The sequence below is a fragment of the Lactuca virosa genome, chromosome 1 (assembly GCF_052849685.1).
Source record: "Lactuca virosa cultivar CGN04683 chromosome 1, Lactuca_virosa_CGN04683_v6, whole genome shotgun sequence".
NCBI lineage: Eukaryota > Viridiplantae > Streptophyta > Magnoliopsida > Asterales > Asteraceae > Lactuca > Lactuca virosa.
Window position 1 is genome coordinate 133,203,804 of NC_136426.1, and position 22,470 is coordinate 133,226,273.

The window sequence follows — 22,470 nt, forward strand, 5'->3', positions numbered from 1 at the left end:
TTTATCCCATCATCTTCCTTTGAACAAATTATTTGTGGTGGTTAATTTTTTTTTAAACGATAGCTATATATTAAAAGACGAAAGCTAGCTAAAAACTAGCAAAAAACAAATACAAATTAAGACAGAATTGGATATTGAACCCATACATTCCAATTTTTTGAAGCCTTTCCGTTTTTAAAAGAAAACTAATTAAAAAACGCAACAATGTTAGCAAATATAAAATGTTTCGGAAACTTATTGTGACGAAATAGCAGCATGTTCCGATAAGTCCAAATAAACCAAATGAGAGTAATAAAGATCGAATCAAGTTTGACTCGTTCCATTCTCATGGTAGGTCTACCATTGATCCAATGAGTGATATCTAAAGTGAATCAGGATATCAATATCCACCCACAAAGCGACTCGCTTCCACACCTCTAAGGCTAACTAACATTTAAAAATCAGGTGAGTAATATCTTCCTTGTCCTCTCCATAGATTGTACATAAAACTGAATACATGTCGATACCCCTCTTGTAAAGATTACACCTCGTTGGAACCCGATCAAGCAAAACCCACCAAATAAAAACATTAATCTTAATAGGAACATGCTTGTTTCCATCGAGTGATCATACTACCTACTAGAAGACCAATATCATCAATATGAGATCGAGTAGACTTCACTGAGCAAAGACATTATAAAGTGTTACCACGTATCACTAAAATGTTGGAAAATTGGTTTTAACAAATTTCTAAAAACAGGTTTTTCCCTTTTTGAACATGAAATTCGAACCCTAAGACATTATTAATGTTTAAACGGGTATATTTTTGTGTGTCCTCCGTGACACGTTCATTTGGTATATCACACATAGGGGTGCAAACGAGCCGAGCCGAGCCTGAGCCTGGCCAAGCTCGGCTCGGGCTCGTTTAAGTTATACGAGGCTCGAGCTCGAGCTCGGCTCGATTCGAGCTTTCTTTTACTGAGCTCGGCTTGAGCTCGTAATGAATTATACAAGCTCGGCTTGGGCTCGGGCTTGAATCGTTTTTCATTTGATGTGCCTAAATAAGCTTAAGCCCGGCTCAAGCTCGTTAAGAAGCTCGTTTTCTAATACCCGAAATCCATAATTTCTCAAATATGTTTTTATTTTAATATATGAAAATAATAATAAATTATATTATATAAAGGCTTGTTTAGGCTCGCGAGCCTAATCGAGCTTAGTGACATAGGCTCGAGCTCGAGCTCGTTTAATAAACGAGCTTAATATTAAGCTCGAGCTCGGCTCGGGCTCGTTTAAAACCGGTTTCGATTCGAGCTTTTAACGAGCCAATCCCGAGTAGCTCACGAGTAGCTTGACTCGTTTTCACCCCTAATCACACATTCAAAACAGATTTAAGATGAATGATAAATTAATTCTTAAAGTGAGGGTGTTGGAAGAAATAATAAAAGAGTTTAATGGATTTTAGTTATCCTGCATGGGTGGGAGAATGAAAAGAAAATATATATGTAAGTACAAATGCTTATATGTTTTTATAAGACTTCAACTTTTGTGGTAGAGTGCGTCCTACGGGTACGAATGCACAACTAGTCGACTAGAAAAAATCCAGAGACCTTTTTGCAAATATATTTTTTCATAACTGAAAATCAATTACGATTTTGCAAACCTACATTAATCATAAATTAATATTTGCAATTAATTATACCCCTTACAAAATTTATGTTAGATGTTGGTTACGGAATTTTGGTGTATAAATACACTATTCCGGTGACAAGTAAGACATACTGAAAAAGTCATAATTGAATCTTCTCATCTTCTCCTCTACTACGTTTTTCACTTTTTCTTGCTAACTCAAAGTAAACTACATGCCTACTATAGGTTCAAGTGATCTCGAAGAAGTAGTTATACTTGTTGTATCTTGGGAAACAAATACCGGATAGCGAACAAATTTGTTTTAATGACACTGTTAAACATAAGGTTCAATGTTTCCTATTTTCTTGTTTATTTTCATATATTATCATAATATATTTTCTTCGTATGTCACCATAATTTTAGAAAAAATTGTAGACAACACCAAAGTGACATCATCGTAACGACATGCAAAAATCTCTTTAAACAAAAACAATTGCAAAAATCTCTTTAAACAAAAACAATTTTAACAAAAAGATATTTGTCTAAATGACGCCAAGGATGTCCAATTAAATATTAAGATATAAGAAAAGCCATAATGCCTAATAAATCTAAGTCAACGACACCAAAAGTCTTTAGATGGGTAATATAGTTCTTATTTTGTACACTTTTAGTCCTTATTGTTTTTTTTGTGTAAAATAAGCCATCGAACTTATTGTTTTTGTACACATTCAATCCTTATGAACGACTACTTCAGGTTAAGTTCTTGGTTTGTATACATTTAATCCTTAATTTTTTTTATTTTTTATTTTTTATTTTATTTTATTTATTTTTTTTTTTGCAAAATAAGTCGTTATTGTTCTTGTGTACATTCGGTCCTTATGATGAGTTTCTTCAGGTTTTGCTCACATGACATCCTACATGGGATAATCATTTATGAGATGTTATCATACATAGCTCGTATGGGCAGTGGAATCATTTGTTACTTGTCTTGGTTTTGGTAACAACATTGTACTTTTGATATTAGTAACTATTATAGTACAATACCAACTATACTTAATTAGTATAATATCGGTATACAATGTTGGAAAGAGTGTCCAATGCCAATAACTATTAGTAATATTTCTAATAATAACATGGTACTTTTAGGTTCGGTCCAGTTTAGTTATGGTCCGGTTCAAAAGCTCATCCTACTTGTAGTTGTAGCCGGAAGATAATGGAAAGGCTAAGAAACAACTTAATTGTAACATCCTCAAAATGGCCCTAGAAGTTTTTGACATTTTAGTGAAAATAAAATAAAATAAATATAAATAAATAACAAAATTTATAAAATAAAATAAATAATAATTAAGAAATTTATATAATGACCTTGATGAATAATCAACTTATGAAAATCTTATTAGGTAAGGATGGAAGTGGACATAGTTTCGAAATACCGAAAGGAGGAGAGAATAATGGGGTTTCAAATTGAAAACTTAATAATATTTTGGTAACTTCTTAAAAGGATGATCAAATTGTTAAATGTAATTAAGAATGGTGGTCATTTTCGACAACCTATGAAGTTTATTCTAAACTTCTCTTAAAGAATGCATATCCATGACAAACCTATTTCTTATTGATTGTATTTAAAGCTAGTTAAGCAAGTTTAAACTATTAAAGATAACTAATATAACCAAAATGAGTGGTGCCTTGTCACCTAATAACCAACATTTAGTATAACATAACCATCGATTTTGTTTTGCCTATTGAATGGTCCAACTACAAATTTATGTAGATAAATTACAAACTTCTAGTGGGACCCCTCATTAGGCAATTTTACAAAAAATAAAATAAACAATGTATGGTTCTTTTTGCAAAATTGATGGTTATTTTGTGACAAATATCAAAAAGGGTGTTTTTGAGAAAAACAAATTTGTAATTTGACATGAAAATTGAGATGTCTTCACTTATAAATTACCAAAATATAGATTATTAGCCATGGAGAAAGTACATACACATTATGGATTTTTTTTATAAATATATTAAACATACAAGATTACTTGTATAAATCATCTATCTGGTCTTTATATAGTTCCACAACTTTGTTCCTTCGGATCTTCATGGTTGCAGTCATCAAACCACTATCAATCTGAAATTCCAAAGTGTTGTCATAAAAAATGATTGTGTGTCTATAAGTCTTTAAATCCATAGTTGGGACTTAATGAAAAAAGCTTCATATTTCTAACATTCTCTATTATGTTCTTCTTTCCTTCTAAAGAAAATCATCGTGTATTTAAAAAAAAAAAAGATAAATGCATGCGGAATTACCGTAAAAGGCTTTTCAATGACAAGAATGGGTCCCACTTGAAATGAGCAATCTGATGTCCTGCATGACAAGATGAATCTAGTTAAAGTATTTGGTATAGACAATCTAGGGTAGAATTACAAGAATTGATAGACTATTTACCGAATGATTGAAACAAAAGACGTGATTACAGAGTATACTTCCCTTGACTTTCGAGAGGTCATTATTTAAATTTGTTAAAATATCCTGAGAATAAAGTAAAGTTGGTTGGTTACCATTTTCGAAGCTCTTGTGATAAGATGCCAGCCATTTGGTCTTTGGTAAGTTGAGCATTACTAGAAGAATTTTTGGATGCCAAAAAAATTTCTTCTTTATTTGGAACAATTATAGCTCCAAGACGACGTTGATCCTGGTTGTCATTTAGAAATTGCAAAAATCAGTTACACTTGGGAACCAAAAGTAGTCATTTTACTTGGATCAGGAACTGAAAAAGTTACAAGAATATCGAATAAGGACCAAAATTGCAAGAGAAAACATTTTGGGACCGAACTTGCAAAAATCAGCTATACTCGGGGACGAAAAATGTAATTTACTATTTTATTAAAGGAAAATAAAAGGATCTGAAAAGAAAGGGAAATGAAGGTTTTAAATTTGAAGTGTTACCTGACCAATGACAACTATTTGTTGAATTAAATTGCTTCTTATTGCTGCTTCTTCTATTTGTTCTGGTTCAACATTCTCCCCTAGTAACCATTAGAAAACAAAATTCAAATAACCTTGAAAAAGAAGAAATAGAAAAATAAATAAATAAAGGGTAGATTTTGCAAAGTACAATGTATAAGAAAAAAAATAGAAAGTACAAAGATATAATTGGGTAGATATTAGTACATTGCCTTAATAAAAAAAATAAACGTACAATATTGTAATAGAAAGAAATGAAAGTAGGAAATGGAAGTATAATGTCCTAATAAGAAAAAGTTCACCCAAATAAATGATTGGATAGATTTTAAAAAGTATAAAGTTGCAATAAAAAAACATTTGAAAGTACTATACTAAATTGGGCAGATTTAGGAAAGTATAATGTCCTAATAAGAACAAAACTAAAAGTGCAATACCATAAAGTAAAAGTAGAAAGAAATGAAAGTAGGATGTTATAATACACAAATACATGTATGTCTATAGATAACTCTATTTAGCCAATATAGAAAATATCAAATAGATCATTGATAAAACCTCAAGTAACCCCCTTTTTACCTGTTGAAAGGACAATAGTGTCCTTGGCACGACCTTCAAGAACAATAATGCCACCAGAATTACGACTTCGCCCTAATGAATGGGAAGGGCAAATCCAACCGATATCCCCCGTGTTTAACCATCCATCCTCATCTATAGCTTCCTTTGTAGCTACCGGATTCTATTTCAAATTTGCAGATAAAATAATCACCATGAGTAAATTTAATAATCTTTTTCTAAAAAAATATAGGTGGTTGTTTTTTTTTTTCCCCCATTAAGTCATGTAGTAGGTGTAAAGTGGCTGAATGGGTAATGGATTTGTTTCTTTTCTAGACTTAATCGATAGATCATCGGAACTGTTTTTCCATTGATACCCACTTGCTGAAAACGATTTAAATCACTCAGATGTAGGAAGATGGTTTGTTTTCAGAGCTAAAAGCTGCTAATTTAATGAAGGAATTGATGTTGCTTCTTAAATACCGTAGTCATGACATGGGTGTGATTCATCGTTAGAATTGCTAATGGTAATAATTGAAAATTTTGTTTTGTGTATCTTGATAAATGAGATTGCATTCAGATCTACTATTACTAACAAGTCAAAAACTTAGAGATTAGATGGAAATCGATATAAATCGGAAAGTGTGCAAGTGGGGTCGAGTCTACACAAGAAATAAGGATCAGAATAGAATAAAGATTAAAGAGTAAGCTATTAGAATTCTGAGGTGCGACATGCTCAACTGATGGCGATGCTCCTTAACATTAGCCAACAGCAGCCGGCAAACCTGGCAACCACAACCCAGTCGCACCCACCGCGTCCGATCACCACCGCCCCTGCCGTCACTGTAGCGATCACTGCCCCCACTACCGCCGCCACCAGATCACTCACCTTGTCCGGCACAGCACCACCTCCACCGACGTTCTCATCACAATATAGCAACCGGTAGGACCACCAGTACAACCGACGACGGCTTATATGTAATCGACAGTACCTACGTCCAGTGGCGGATCCAGAACTTGGTGTAGTGGGACCATTTTTATATAAAAATTAATTAATACAAAAATAATAGTAATTATATATTAACTTTCAATGTTTTTTTTTTCTGATTTTTAGGCAAATTGGGTGCCAAAAATGTTAAAGTGGGGACTATATAAATTTTTCTAAAAAAAACTATTTTTTACATATAATATGGTGGTACACCTTTTTAAGTGGGGGCAAGACACCCCACTAAAAGTGCCTGTATCCGCCACTGCCTACGTCCCAATAACCCACCACGACATTACTCTCGTCGATTCCACATCACGCCCTCGCATTCGTCGGCCCACAATGTCGCCCCTCCTTAGTAACTTCTCTAGATACCTTTAATATGTCAGACGGGTTACCACCACACCGTGAACATAAGCACACCATTACTTTAAAATCGGGAACAGAACCTATTAATGTTCGATCATATCGTTACACACAATTGCAAAAAGATAAAATCGAAAAGTTAGTGAACGAGATGTTGACGGCAGGAATAATTCGAACAAGTTCAAGCCCGTATTCAAGTCCCGTCTTACTTGTCAAAAAGAAAGACGAATGTTGGCGTTTTTGTGGGAACTATCAGGCACTAAATAAACCAACGATTTTGGATAAGTTTCCAATTCCCATGATCGATGAGCTCCTTGACGAGTTGCATGGGCCACGATATTTACCAAGTTGGATTTGAAATCAAGTTATCATCAAATTTGAATGAAACAAGAAGATATCTCTAAAACAACCTTTAGGACCCGTGAAGGGCACCATGCATTCTTGGTTATGCCCTTCGGATTGACAAATGTGACATCAACATTCCAGTCTCTTATGAACAAGGTTCTACGACCTTATCTTCGAAAATTTGTGCTTGTTTTCTTTGATGATATTTTAGTGTACGACAAAAATCTCCAAGAGCATCGTGAGCACCTTACCACCATGTTCCGGAAACTAAGGAAGGAGAAACTATATTGCAATAAAAAAAAGTGTGTTTTCGGTCAAGAGCGGGTGGACTACTTGGGACACGTAGTAACGGGAGGTGGCGTGATGGCAGATCCAACTAAAATTTCGGCCATGATTGATTGGCCTATGCCTAAAATCATTCGTGATCTTCGTGGATTTTTAGGACTCACGAGCTATTATCGAAAGTTTGTTAAGGGTTATGGTAAAATCGCTAAATCTTTAACCGACTCACTACAAAAAGATAAATTCCATTGGAGTAAGGTGCATAGTCACAGGATTCGCCAAAGTAGCCACAATCCACATTCCGAACGGCCCGATCCCAAACGCGGTACGATTGCGTACCGAGCGCCGACAGAAACTCCATGTGGTACGTCTTGCTTGCGACCCCATCAATTCTCTAAATTGATACCTGAAACGTGAAATTGGCGAATCAGATTGCACAAAAACGTAATTGGGATCGACAATTTTGGTTCTGAAACGCCGATTTATGAAATTGGCGGAAAATTGATTTCATCTGGGGAAAAGTCGTTGACGCTTGATTTCTTTATTCAATTCCTCGATTCCATGTTATATGTTGGACTCCCACATCTGATTCTTCTAATCAATTTTAATAAGTATATAATAGCTGTGTCACATATCCAATATCATCACTTCACCATGATTCCACTTCTGTTCTACATTCTTATGTTATTTTGAGCCCTCATACCCTCTCGTATATTTTGTTTCTTTATTGCTTTTCATCTTTGAAAATGGTTTGTAATAAGTCTTTTAAGTGTTAACTTAGAAGTTTTGTTTTTAAGTATAAAATTGTTTATAAGTAGACTTGCATTTCTGTTTTTAAGTTAACTATTGTTGGAATTATGTTTTGAATATGTGTAAACCGTATCAGAATCTATGGTACACCATACCGGGCCGTACCGAAATGAACATATCCCCACCGTATCGGATACGTCGGCGAACCGCATTCCCGACCTGGTTCCCGTATCGAAGCGTACCGCGAACTATGTGACTATGGTAAGGTGGTTACACAAGCCTAAAGTTTGAAGGAGGCCATGACTCAAATTCCTGTTCTCGCGTTGTCGGATTTTTCCAAACAATTTACCGTGGAGACAGACGCGTCCGGACATGGGGTGGGGGCGATTTTGATGCAAGACGGAAAGCCCATCTCGTATTTCAACCAGGTGCTAGGGTAAAAAGCCTAGTTAAAATCAGTCTATGAACGTGAGCTCATGGCAATGGACATGGCAATCCAAAAATAGCGACCTTATTTAATAGGAAGAAAATTTGTTGTCGTAACCGACTAAAAAAGTTTAAAATTTTTACTCGTTCAACGCATGGTTGTAGGCGAATATCATAGGTGGATCGCTAAGTTAGTGGGTTAGGATTTTGACATCTTTTACCGACTCGGTACAGAAAATGGAGTGGCAGACGCACTCTCACGGAGAAGGGAGGAGGTCGAAATTAGTAAATTAGTAATATCCACACCAAGCGGCCGAAAGGTTATGTAGTTGTGAATGGATGTGTGAGATATAAAGGACATATAGTTATACCTAGTTCTTCTAATTGGGTTAACCGAGCGTTTCAAGAATTTTATGTGGGGGTGTCACGGGCATGAGGCCGTTCAGAAAACATATCAGTGAATGGCTAGGGAACTCTTTTGAGTCAGAATGAAGAAGGATGTGGCGAAGATGGTGGCAGAATGTGGGGTATGTCAGCGAATATTTTTAAATATTCTAATTTAGCGTCCGCAAGATTATTGCAGCCCCTACATCTTCCCGAGCGAATATGGGAAGATGTGACTATGGACTCTATCGAAGGCTTGCCAAAATCTGCCGGGTATAGCGTCATTTTAGTGGTGGTTGATCGTCTTAGCAAGTCAACCCATTTCGTACCTCTTAAACATTCGTTTACCGCATGGTCGGTTGCTGGGGTTTTTATTAAGGAAATTATTTGGGTACATGTGGTTCCCAAGACTATCATTTCGGATAGAGACAAAGTCTTTCTCATCTATTTCGGGAAGGAATTGTTCCAACATATGGTCACTACATTCAAACGTAGCACGACCTATCACCCGCAAACGGACGGACAAACTGAAGTATTCAATCGTAGCTTGGAAACTTATTTGTGTTGTTTTGCTTCCTTGCGACCTAAGGAGTGGGTCAAATGGATTTCGTGGGCGGAGTACTGGTATAATACGTTCTATCATTTATCCATTAAGATGACACCTTTAAAGGTTTTGTAATGGCGATATCCTTCGAACCTAATTAGCTATGAGCGTGGAATGGTTGTTACTTTTGATGTAGATGTATATTCGTGTTTTCGTGACAGGGTGTTACAAGAATTAAAGACACATTTGACTAGGACATAACAACTCATGAAGACTTATGCGTATGGGAAGCACATGCATGTGGAGTTTGCTGTCGGAGATGCAGTTTCTTAAAGCTTAAGGCTTACAGGTAAACTACAGTGGCCGCTAAGCGAAATGAGAAGCTTTCCCCACATTTCTTTGGGCCCTTTGAAGTGTTGGTGATTTTAGTGTCACCATGTCATTTTAAGTAACTGGAACTAACATGTGAGCTAAGGGGCTTCATAATTTGTACTCTATTATATGTACGGGGTTGTGCGGAGTGCACGCATGTATAAGATCGAATTAGAAGCCGGTTCGACGACTAGTCCGGGGTCCAGGGGCAGCGCCCCTTTGGCGGGGTCTAGGGGCAGCGCCCCTAGCGGGGTCCAAGGGGCAGAGCCCCTGGCTAGGAAGTTTACATGAAACAACCTGAAGGTTTACATGAAACAACCTGAAGGTTTTATTATGCCCGGTAAAGAGCATATGGTTTGTAAACTTGTCAAATCTTTGTATGGGCTGAAACAAGCGCCTAAACAATGGCATCAGAAATTTGATGAAGTTATTTTGTCCTCTGGTTTCAAGACAAACCAATGTGACAAATGTGTTTATAGTAGATTTGATGATGCTACTAAAGCTGGGGTGATTATTTGCTTATATGTAGATGACATGTTGATTTTTGGTACCGACCAAAATCAAGTAGATGAAACAAAGAAATTGTTATCATCTAAGTTTTCTATGAAAGATTTAGGAGAGGCTGATGTAATTCTTGGAATAAGAATTAAAAGGATGAACAAAGGTTTGGTAATGACTCAAAGTTATTATATTGAGAAAATTTTCAAGCGGTTTAATTTTACCGACTGTTCTCCTGTGAGTACTCCTATGGACTCAAGTTTGAAATTAATGCCAAATAATGGTGTTCCTATTTCACAATTGGAATATTCTAAGGCTATTGGTAGCTTGATGTATGCCATGACAATTACCAGGACACTGCTTTTGCTGTGGGTAAGTTGAGCATGTACACTAGTAAACCTAGTGCTAAACATTGGCAAGCAGTGAATAGAGTGTTTAAGTATCTCAAGGGAACCATGGATTATGACTTGAGTTATATGGGAAGTCCTTCGGTTTTAGAAGGTCATTCGGATGCAAGTTGGATAACCAACATGGAGGACCATTCCTCAACTTCTGGTTGGGTATTCTTGCTTGGGGGAGGTGCCATTTCTTGGGCTTCCAAGAAGCAATCTTGCATTACAAACTCGACAATGGAATCTGAGTTTGTTGCGTTAGCAGCTGCTAGTAAAGAAGCAGAGTGGCTAAGGAATTTAGTCTATGAGATTCCTTTGTGGTCTAAACCGATAGCACCTATTTCTATCCTTTGTGATAATGCAGCCGCTTTGGCTAAGGCATATAGCCAGGTTTATAATGGCAAGTCTAGACACTTAGGTGTTAGACATAGTATGATTAGAGAACTAATCATGAATGGTGTGATTTCGGTTCAGTTTGTGAAATCGCAACAAAATTTAGCAGATCACTTGACTAAAGGTCTGACAAGAGACTTAGTGCACAAGTCTGTAATCGGGATGAGATTAAAGTCCATTTAATTCTATAATGATGAGACACCCAATTACCTCCTAATATAATGATAGGAGTTGAATTCAATGTGGAAAGCTCATACTTATAGATTGGAACACATGAAGTATTCATCCCAGGTATGTGTTCGGTTCTGCATGTTAGCCAGGTTAAAGTTTAACTTCTTAATAATTCCTTTGATAAATGTATGTGCAGATACATGGAAAGGAGTTACCTACGTGATTGTGAAGTGTAGCCGCATTTCAAGAGGTTGTGGACTTGACCTTGATACGATCATGAGAGGATTGGGACACACGGCTTTATAATAGTGTCAAGTTGTAATTTGCTAGAAATTCAATAAACTAGTATATATTTTACTTTCTGGTATTCAAATGGGTTGATGGGTTCAATTCTTAGAACACCCTGATTCTCGAGTATTTGCAAATGTATGATACTAAGTGGAAATTCAATCGTTTCGATATTTTCATTATGTACTAGTTTGGTTTGTTTGATAAAGGTTATGTTTGTTCAAGGGTTACACTAAAATGGGTGAGGATTGTTGGTGATTTTAGTGTCACCATGTCATTTTAAGTAACTTGAACTAACATGTGAGCTAAGGGGCTTCATAATTTGTACTCTATTATATGTACGGGGTTGTGCGGAGTGCACGCATGTATAAGATCGAATTAGAAGCCGGTTCGACAACTAGTCGGGGGTCCGGGGGCAGCGCCCCCGGGTCCGGGGTTTCCAAAGGGGCAGCGCCCCTCTGGCGGGATCTAGGGGTAGCGCCCCTAGCGGGGTCCAACGGGCAGAGCCCCTGGCTGGGAAGTTTACATGAAACAACCTGAAAGTTTACATGAAACAACCTCACCGAATTTTACATATGGGAACATAGTGGAAAATTCAATTTCTTGAGGGTGTTTATGGTAAAACTAACGGAACTCGTTAGTTTTGGTAACCCTAAATCCTCATTAAATCCAGATTAATATTACTTGCTTCCAAAGCAACTAATAACGGCCCAATCTGATAAAACCCTAATATCGTTTATTATATAAACGACTCTTCTTTTTAGAAGAGGGTACGATCTTAAGCTCTCGTTTTTCATCATACTTTCACAGAATCCTCTAGCATTTTGGCTTACGATTTCTGTGCCTAGAATCGTAAGTGTCCACTTGGATTATCCTAGACTGAATTTCTTGTAACCCAGGCATAGGGTAGAAATATCAGTTCGGAAAGTGATATCATGATCCAAGTTGGTATCCAGATCTCCACCACAAACCCTAATATTCCCAACATGAAGTACTCAGCCGGATTGGACATGTGGCTTATAAGCTTAAATTGCCACCATATTCTACTATTCACCTAGTCTTTCATGTGCCTCAACTAAAAAGAGCGTTAGGAGGCCAGCAGGGTGTAACTACATTACAATTTATCAGAGGGTTTAAACGATCAAATGGAGGAGCTGATGTATCCTGAAAAGGTGTTAGGAAGTAGGGAGAATCGAGGTAAGCATGAGTGGCTGATACAGTGGAAAGTGGAAGGGGATACCTGAGAATGAGGCGACTTGGGAAGATTAGTTGTTAATGTAGCAGTGGTTTCATGAGTTACACCTTGAGGACAAGGTGAGTTTTCGGGGCGGGGGCATTAATATAAATTGGAATGTGTGCAATTGGGGTCGGGTCTACACAAGAAATAAGAATCAGAATAAAGATTAAAGATTAAGCTATTAGAGTTATTATCTAATTAGGAGTTTCCTTGTTTAAGCCTTTTATTAGATTTAGGTTTGTTTGATTATAAAATAGGGCCTTAAGCCACTCGATAGGGAGAGAATTATTAAGTATTTTTTCCTTTGTTTTCATTAGCTTAATAACAACACTTGTGTTTATGTTACCTGTGACGGGTTCTATTAGAAATATCTATACAAGAATTTTCTATGTTAAGGTTATCTATTTCTATTGTTGTCTTTACCAAGTTGATGCAATAGATTCAGGTTTATGTTAAAGTTATCTAAAGGTACACCTTATCCTACAAGAAATCAATTGATTCGGTTTCATGTTAATTTATCTATTATACACTGTAATAGGGTAATAATTATGTTATAATACTCTTATTTACATACCATTGTTATTTACATTTGGTTTTGTATATATTCGCTTAACAATCTTATATATTTTATGCTTTGGTTTTTCCGGATATTTTGCAAGAAGACGATGTTAATAGGTCCGTTCTAGGTACTTTGTGACTGTGACATTTATACATGTGTTGGGTTGTTCTTGTTATGTAATATAGATCACATATTTTAAGTATATAGTTTCATTCACATTTTTTTGGTTGAATTAATGTTTCTAGTTCTTCAAACTTGTGGACTTTTGAGATCAAACATATTACTTTGCACGGGTTATGTGTGGAATAAAGTTATGAAGTTGCATACAATTGGATTGAGAACTTGGAGTTATGTAATGTAAGTATGATTCGATATGATTTGCTTAAATTTGATGAGGAATTTGGCTTGAAATGATTTATATTTAATTTGGATTTTGTATTTTTTTTATAATTATTTAGCAAATTTATTCGGATATTTTATCAACTTAAACATTTTATTCAACACAAATAAGAACAAAAGGGTAAAATGGTTATATACAATATTTAGCACACTCGGCCAGAGGCGTAATCAAACACTAGGGATGTCAAAAAGTCCCGTGGGACCCCGAACCCGTGGGGCCCCGATCCCGAATGGGGAATATTTGTTTAAAAAATTGGGAACGGGGGCGCGGGCGGGGGCGGGGGCAAGTTTAACCCCCGTTTTAATTTCGGGGGCGGGGGCGGGGGTGGGTAGTCTCGTCCCGAACCCCCAATGGGGACCCCGTTAATGTATTATTTATATTAATATATATTAATTACAAAAATATAATAAATAATAGAAATGATTTTGAACTTCCAAAATTCAATAAATTATAATGTTTTTAAGTTGTTAGTATAACGTTTTGAGATGTTATAATATTTTTATTTTAAACATATAAAATTAAGCTATAAATAACTATTTTTATCCAAAATGGCTTCTTTTAGCCCAACAAATAACTTCTTTTAGCCTAAACAACACCTTCGTACGCCCAAGAAAAAGTCAACCCAAACGGGGGGGGGGGGGGGGGGGGGGGCAGGGGCGGGGGTGGGGATGCTAGAGATTTTGGGGGCGGGGGAACGGGAAAATTTCAGGGGTGGGGGCGGGGGTTGCAATCCCGGTCCCGTTTGCCCCCGTTGACATCCCTATCAAACACAGTTTTAGTTAGAGGCAGATTCAGAGCTGCCTGACTCAGTCAACAACTATCAAACAACCCCTAAATTACCATTGTGCCCTTACTCATTAAGACCAAATTAAGTAAAAAAGAAGCAAATATGTATAGTTGTCTTGATTAAGTGCTTAACCCATTAAGTCAAAAAGAAACATCTCTAAGTATCATGAATCCAATATATTTTGAGGTACCTTGTAATAACCCTGCATGATTTGTGGGCCCCTGGCTTTGACTATTCCCTTTGAACCAAGAGGAAGGTCTTCACCCGTTTCATCATGTACAATTTTTATTTCTGTATGTCGAAGTGGACGCCCAACTGAACTAAGAACCTTCAAGTGTCACATGTATGACTTTGTTATATATTTGTAAATAATATAATCTATAAATTTTCACATTTGGATTGGTATATTACATTTAAGTTTGGTTGTCGAGCAGCTATGACAGGAGATGATTCTGTTAATCCATATCCAACTTGAACTTTTGTTCCAATTGCCTGTAAAACATTGAAATTATGACATGTTTTATTTATGCTTTACTATGGTAATATATCAACAACAACAAAAAAATTAAATGAATCTATAAACCTCAAAGAATTTGTCAACATGTAATGGTAAGCTTCCACCTCCACATATGCCAGCCTGTAGAATGCCAACATATATCAGAATTAGAAGTTTGTTTAAACCTTCTTCAATCAACTTTTACAATCCTAGACATCCTACGTGGACTTTATGAGGATATCGAGGGCATTCACGTCTTTTTCATAGACAAGAGATTGATCACGAGTTCTTGTCCCATATTTTTGGGTGGAAGAAAAAATTGCAGGTACAACAGACAACAAACAACAAACAACAGACAATAGACATCATAATGACATAAAAATGATAGTATATTAAACCTTTGAAATCCCAATAGTCGAGTGAATTTTGATGTAAACAAGCTTCTTTGCCAATAAATGTAACGGAAGCAAAATGGTAGCAATAATTTGTGCATATATCCAATCCAATGTTGCAGCAATGTAAGAAGGTTGTTTCTGACTTCTTGACAAACATTTACCCTATAAAACAATATGAAAACTAATTACTAATTACAACATTAGACTATAAAATTAACTACAGGTAAATTCCCTCATGCACAAAACAAATAGTCAAAAGTCAATATGATACTGAAGGTTTGAACCTGATATATGTTTTTGAACTCCATATATGCCAAACTGATCTTTATCAATGATAATGCAATCAGCTTACGGATAGCGGAAGAGGTGGATATTTGTTTTTGGATCCCACTGCATAATAGGAAGGGCTAAATGAAATAACTAACAATGTACTTTCATATATAGCAGAAAAATCATACTGATAATATCATACTTTCAATTCTTTACTAATTATAGCAGAAAATAAAAGTAGGATGCTATAATAAACAAATTAATGAAAGTACATTGCTGATTGTAAACAAAGAAGATGTACTTGTATAAAGTTTCGAATACTAGAGGGACAGATATTATAAACTGTGGTTGATAGTGTCGCAAATCATCCTACAACAAAAATAACTAAAAAAATTAAATCACAAAATAGAATGGTAATATTATATAATATCCATTTTCTGCATTTAAGAAATTCCAAATGGGATTAAAAAATACCTTTAAGTATTTCATGTTTGTGTATACTTGCTCAATTCCCAAAGAAAATATAAAATACTCAAGAGCACGTTCATATGCATGCCAAGGTGGAAGCATGCTTACAAATCTGTCCCCGGGCCCCGCAGGGATAATGTCCCACAAATTATGAACCTAAAAAAGTATGAAAGTAATAAATCTTCAAGATTTATATTTATTTAAAATTAGGAGTTATCTTTTATTATTGTTTATGATTAGTATTTCCTTAATAATTATCCTTTTCTTTTTGGTATGTTTTTAATTTTGGTAAGTAGAGTTTTGTCGGAACACTATAAATAGGACCTAAGGATCGTTTTATGATTGTGATGATATAAAAAGTATTGAGTCTTGAACTCGGTTTTGGAGACCTCCCTGTTTCTTGAAGTGCAGGCACTATATTTATAATTTTTATATGTTCGTATCAAAAAGCATAATATCTTAAAGACATGAAAATTTAATCAATTGAAAGGGGGCAAAAATGTGGCACCTATTTTTATGACATGTTAATGACCCAAAAGCCTCATATTATGTGTTACAGTATGTATTTGGTATACATATCATTAAAGGTGAACTCAGTTACTGAAATAATGATACTTCGGTGATGCAATACGTAGGTCCAAGACTTGATGGAATCCTCATAATTGTGATTTGATGAACAAGATGCGGAAAATAAGAACAAACACAAATATGAAGATATGTCGAATGATCACTCGATTTATTCAATTATGAGGAACATATTACACTTTAAGAATAAGAATCTAACTCTACAAGAAACCTCACAACGTGGCGGATACATTTTGCCTCACTCTTAACCCTAATAATGAATAATACATGACTATTTATAGGGAAAAGACAAGTCTTGGGCTTTTAACCTACACTTCATCAAGGAGGCCCATTGCCATCATCCATGGAGTACTTTGAAACCCTACAATCTCCCCCTCAAAGTATGGAATGGATGACAATGCTTCAACTTCCAAAACAAGCATCTAGCAAATAAGAAATGATCTCGCGGCGAGGAATATTTGAAGCAATCCACGAATCTTGATTCTTCAATAGTCTTCAAAAACGGGTTCTAGGATATAAGAACTAAGCACTGAAGTAATGTCTTTAAACTTCATTTTCTAATGTAATCCCAAAGATCTTCAAGAAAGCCAAACCCGCCATAAAAACCCATTTCAAAATTAAGAAACCAAATTACTTCTTGTCTTTGAAGAACTCCCCCTCCAAGTCACAATGATCTTCAAATAAGCTAATGATATAAGCCACCAAAAAATATCATGTAACAACCCAAATTTTAAGATTCGTAACGCCACTTGATCGAGAAAAAACTAGAAGTCAGAGATATAACAAGTCCTTAGAAGAGCTCGATGAAGAACTGCTACTATAAAGGATACTTCTCTGTAAAAGCTTTAGAAGAGCTCGATGAAGAACTGCTACTGTAAAAACTACCTTCATAATTCTACCACAAGCTTTATAAAAAATCTTCAAATTTGGAAAGTCACAAATCCAATTTCGAACGACCATACCAAATTCTCCCCCGATTTATAATAAAAAAACGTGATTATAAAGCCTTCAAATGGTCATGAGAATGATCTTGAATGGATAAAAAATTACTATGCTCCCCCGCGACAAAATGATATAAACGATGAAGTATAAAATTCGAAATAGTCGAAAAAAATTTGACGTTATCACGAAAAACGACTTTGCATGGTATTAAAACAATAGTAAAGTTTAGCCAGGGATTTATGATAGAAAGTGATAGTTCACTCTAAGACGATTCCGTGGATATAATGTTTGTCAAAATTAGAGGTCGTATGAGGAAGTTATGGTTGTTCAAAGTTGAGATGAAAGTATGCTGATATTTCGAGAAAGTCAACGAAAGTCAAAGTCAAACGGTCAATGACGCATCTTCGTGACACGGTGTAGTCCTCACCACGGCGCGAAGAGGGAGTGAGTCACGAGGACATGTGTCAGTTAGAGAGAAACATGTGGTGAAGCAGTAAACATGTGGCCAAAACCGAAGTCTCCTCATCACCGTGACACGATACATCTCCTGCCATGGCGCGACGCGTCCAACATATAAATATGAGCCATTTGTGTCGTTTTGAAGATTTTGGCACATACAGTTGGGGGAGCGGCTCGAGAGGTGTTCCCGGAGGCTTATAATCGGAGAGTTATACTAAAGTACGGGGGATATGAGGGTTGAGTTACGCGATTAGCTGAGGTATCTTTTATCCCGTTATTACATAATTACATTTATGTGATATTTCGGAAAGGGTTGTTAGACCCAAGTATGTGTTACGAGATTTCGTGATATGGTGTTATTACGAACCCGATGATTTGTTAAATGTTAATTTGGTCATTATGGGTTAAATACCCTAATTTACCGAGATTTGTCAATTGGTTTAACCGCTTGCGATGTTAAGTCGTTAGGTGATTGTATTTGAAAACTTGACTAATTTGGAGACAGATGGTTACTGAGTCTGGTTAATGACCAGCTAATTGATCACTGTGGTTGATTTAGTAAGGAGATTAGACAGGTTCTAATGAACTTGATATATTGTCCAAATAGGGTTGGACAAGTGATGAATTGGAAGGCAACGTAGAGATGGAGGCGAGAATAATAGTTAGTCTTCACTAACTAACCAAATGAGTAACCTTATATTTCTCTTGAGAATTGTTATCTAGTATAATATTTGAATTGTTATTTATTAGTATCGTATGAGTTAAGTATTTGTGATAACTGAGAATTATAGCTGCCTAATGCTATGAGTCATTAAATAGAATAATTGAGAATTATCGTACTTTATTACTATTCGAGTAAATAGAAGAGTATGATTGAGATACATAGCAAAGTATAATATTCATAACGAGTACATTCGAAATATAAAATAGAATATTAAATGATGCGTTAATAAACGACGATGATTAAGACATAAAATTGTATATTACTATAGGAGTTAAAAAGCGAGTATTACTGAGATAAATAATAGAGTATTGTTATATGAGTTGATGAGTTAGTATAGTTGAGATATTGAGAGAGACAGGGATATGTATATATATATATATATATATATATATATATATATATATATATATATATATAGAGAGAGAGAGAGAGAGAGAGAGAGAGAGAGAGACATAGAGAGAGATATTGGGAGAGATAACGAGAGAGTGAGAAGGAGACATAGAGAGACATTGAGAGAGATATGATAGAGAGCGAAAGAGATTGAGAGAAACATAATAAGAGAGATAGAGACAATGAGAGAGAGAGATAGATAGAGTGAGTGATGGAGAAGAGAAGTATAGAGACAGAGAGATAGAGTATGTGTGTGTGTGTATATATATATATATATATATATATATATATATATATATATATATATATATATATAGAGAGAGAGAGAGAGAGAGAGAGAGAGAGAGAGAAAGTAGAGGGAATAAATAAAAATAAGTATAGAATAGTAGAAAGAGAAAATGAGAAAAGTAATGAGTATAAAGGGAATATATAGAAAGAAAGAGAATGAGTATAGAGAGAGAGTAGAGAAAGAGAATGAATGTAGAAAAAGAGTATAATGAGTTGAATAACGAGTAAATGTAAACTTTAATAGGTAAACGAGTTTCGAGAAACTATACACCGATAGTTATGTATTTTTATGTCATAATTATTATGTGTATCATTATTAAGGATTACTCACTAAGCTCTTTGTAGCTTATCATTTTTGTTGATATGTGTTTTGCGGATAACTTTATTTAGAAGTAAGGATTGAAGAAGAGAGAGGGTGATATATGGCTCGGATCATTGCATTTTATTTTTTTTGAACCGATCATGTTGATAATTACTTGTACTGGATTTGTAACGTAAGTGTACACCAATGTGTTTTATTAAAAATAAGTGATAATTTTTTGGTGTACCTTGTGTTAAAAAGTCGGGTGTTACAAAAAAAAGACATTTATACCTGATGCAAAAGGTTACTATGTGTAAGCATTACTCCTTTTGGATTCCCGGTGGTCCCACTTGTGTAAATAACAGCAGCAACATCATCAGACTTGATGGGTTCATAAACATACTTTTCACCTAAAGATTCACAAAGTCAGTCACGAGGCAACAAAACATGCTATGGAATGGAATCTCAATTCCAATTCCGCTGGAATTGGTGAGACTCTGAAACGTTACATTCTAGATAAAAATGAATTAAGGGGTTAGTTCTTTGTTACTTAATGAAATCAATGAGTTAATCACATAAGTTGTTTCTTTTTTACTTAATCCGTACATAATGACTTAATAAGTTAAGCCAAAAAAAAAACTTGGTTTAATGTATTAAAACACCAACCCTTTACCTATTTGTCCTTATTTTTTCACCCAACTTCTCTCACGCTAAAATTTAATTTTTTTCAATACTTTGAAATTTGTTTGTTGAAATGTAAGTGTCAAATGATCATTTAGTCTCATTCAGACGGTTTATATTCAAACTAGAAAGGAACACACGTTATGTATACAATATACAACACTTTATCCAGACAGACATCATTACTCATTACTCATTACTCATTACTCATTCAGTCACTTTAAGGAACACACGTTATGTATACAATATACATCATTACTCATTCAGTCACTTTAAGGACTTAAAAGGTAAAAAAAAGTTAGAAACAACTCCTAAGTGGTAGATTTAACTTACGAGCATCATGTAAATCAACCAAAAGCGTACGATGTTCATGGCCCATATCTATAATCTCCTTGTAGGTATAAGCAGGAATTCCCTCCATCATATGGCTATGGCTATTTAATGATGATTTATCCCCCCAAAGTAAAATCACAAATCTAACAGATGCCTTTGAATTAAATCCCGTTGCAATCCGCTGATATAATTCAGGATTATCCACAACAAGTGCAACACTGTTATTGAAAGAACGAAAATTGTTGACATGAGGAAATATGAACCTAGAAATCACTCCACTTATTTACACTCCATGGCATATGGAAACTATGTTAAATGTTATTCTACAATCTACATATTAACATGATCTTTTTGCAAGCTACCATCATTTCTTTTTTTCTTTTGCTAACCTTTCAGAATGAGTGTAGATGTGTAAGAGCTCTTCTACAGATGACCTGGATCCCCTCACAACGTTTATTGCTCCTGTAGCCATAATACCTACACCCAAACTTGTTACTTTTACTATATAATTTTAAATTAAAATTAAACATAATCATACGTATCGTTTGTAGTTTCATGAATTCAATGTATCTACCTTGATCAGCAACAAGCCATCTGCATGAATTGTCAGCAAAGAGTGCAACTTTTTCACATGGTTTGATTCCAATAACTCTTAAACCTTCACAGAAATTCAATATATTCTCCTCTAGCTGCAAATAACGTTCAAATTAAACTAATTGGAGTTTTTATTAAAGATTCCATTACTTCCGAAAAAATTAAAAGACATAGTAAAAGGGAAGAAGACCTGGTTGTATGTCATATTTGTAGGAGGGTCATGATGTGGATCCACCAATGCAACCCGATCACCAAATCTTTCTGCTGAAGATCTCCAAATATCAGGAATTGCCTTCAATTCTGCTGTTGATACATTCTTCTCTGATAGCAACTGACTCTCGAGGATAGGTGAATACTTTCTTACTTCCTTTTCTTCTGTCTACACTTGAGATTATGTTGGAAAAGTCGTTATCTTTTCATCAATATACAAATTTGATTCATAAGAATTGATTCCGATTCTCTTTTGGTTCATAAAAACATTTCACAAAACCACAAATATAGCAAAAAAAAAAAAAAAAAAAAAAAGAGTAATTCAGATACCTTAGATTCGGAGTAAGCTCGAACTCGATTCAACAAACTGACACGATCTCGCGTGCCCTTTTTGCTATGATAAAATACATTTCCGGCATTGACGTACTGGTAATGGAACTGACAGCAAAACGGAGGTCGCTGTCGATGGTAAGATGGTGAAACGATATAGTTCGTTGAAGTAATTGCAATCGACATCGAATCGGACATTGAAGGAGCTTGAAACAATGGATTCAACAAACCTCCATGAACAATCATCTTGTATGTTGTGTGTGTGTGTGTGAAGTGGGTCAGAGTTTTTAGTAAGTGAAGCTTTCAATTTTCCGAAATTGAGAAGACCGGAAAGAGAGAACACAGCGAATCACCGGATAATTCGTAACACATCCGGCAGTGTATATCCTTAGATCATAGGCATTGCAGAAATTCGTTGTGCATTTTAATGTAAAACGATATATATATCGTTTTTCGTATGTTTTATTTTCTTTTTAATAGTTTTTTTTTTTTTATCTGATAGCGATATATTGACTTTGATATACTTATTTTTTCAGTTTTGTCAATATTTTAGTAATTTAGCCGTATAGGTAGTGAATTTGTATATATTGTTGGTGTAAATAATATGTTTGTAGTATTAAGACTTTATTATATCCTAATAGGTAGCCCATTTTTATGTTGGTGTATATATTATGTCTATTTAATGAGAATGTAGGAAAGTAAAATATCA

The 22,470-nt window shown here is 35.2% G+C and overlaps 1 protein-coding gene across 1 annotated transcript; it reads right to left on the reverse strand.

Annotated features, from left to right (window-relative positions):
- Window positions 1-3,548: 3,548 nt before the first annotated feature.
- On the reverse strand, window positions 3,549-22,170 carry LOC145158327 (putative acyl-activating enzyme 16, chloroplastic). The gene is made up of 18 exons (XM_079077245.1): window positions 21,762-22,170; window positions 21,412-21,600; window positions 21,202-21,316; window positions 21,017-21,104; window positions 20,628-20,845; window positions 19,905-20,023; window positions 15,931-16,080; window positions 15,758-15,825; window positions 15,471-15,576; window positions 15,190-15,348; window positions 14,879-14,932; window positions 14,707-14,787; window positions 14,486-14,623; window positions 5,141-5,300; window positions 4,550-4,629; window positions 4,162-4,295; window positions 3,910-3,967; window positions 3,549-3,730 (listed from the first exon to the last, which is right to left on the reverse strand). The coding sequence occupies exons 1-18, from the start codon at window positions 22,005-22,007 to the stop codon at window positions 3,638-3,640; spliced, it is 2,256 nt and encodes a 751-aa protein (XP_078933371.1). The 5' UTR covers window positions 22,008-22,170; the 3' UTR covers window positions 3,549-3,637.
- Between the last annotated feature and the right edge of the window lie 300 nt (window positions 22,171-22,470).

Bases quoted from the DNA above. Each gene is read 5' to 3' on its own strand.
- LOC145158327 (XM_079077245.1), bottom strand. From the start codon at position 22,007: ATGATTGTTCATGGAGGTTTGTTGAATCCATTGTTTCAAGCTCCTTCA. The intron at 15,577-15,757 runs GTACATCTTCTT...CCTATTATGCAG, and splicing joins GTATTCGAAACTTTATACAA to TGGGATCCAAAAACAAATAT. The intron at 4,630-5,140 runs GTAAAAAGGGGG...AATGGTTACTAG, and splicing joins CACTATTGTCCTTTCAACAG to GGGAGAATGTTGAACCAGAA.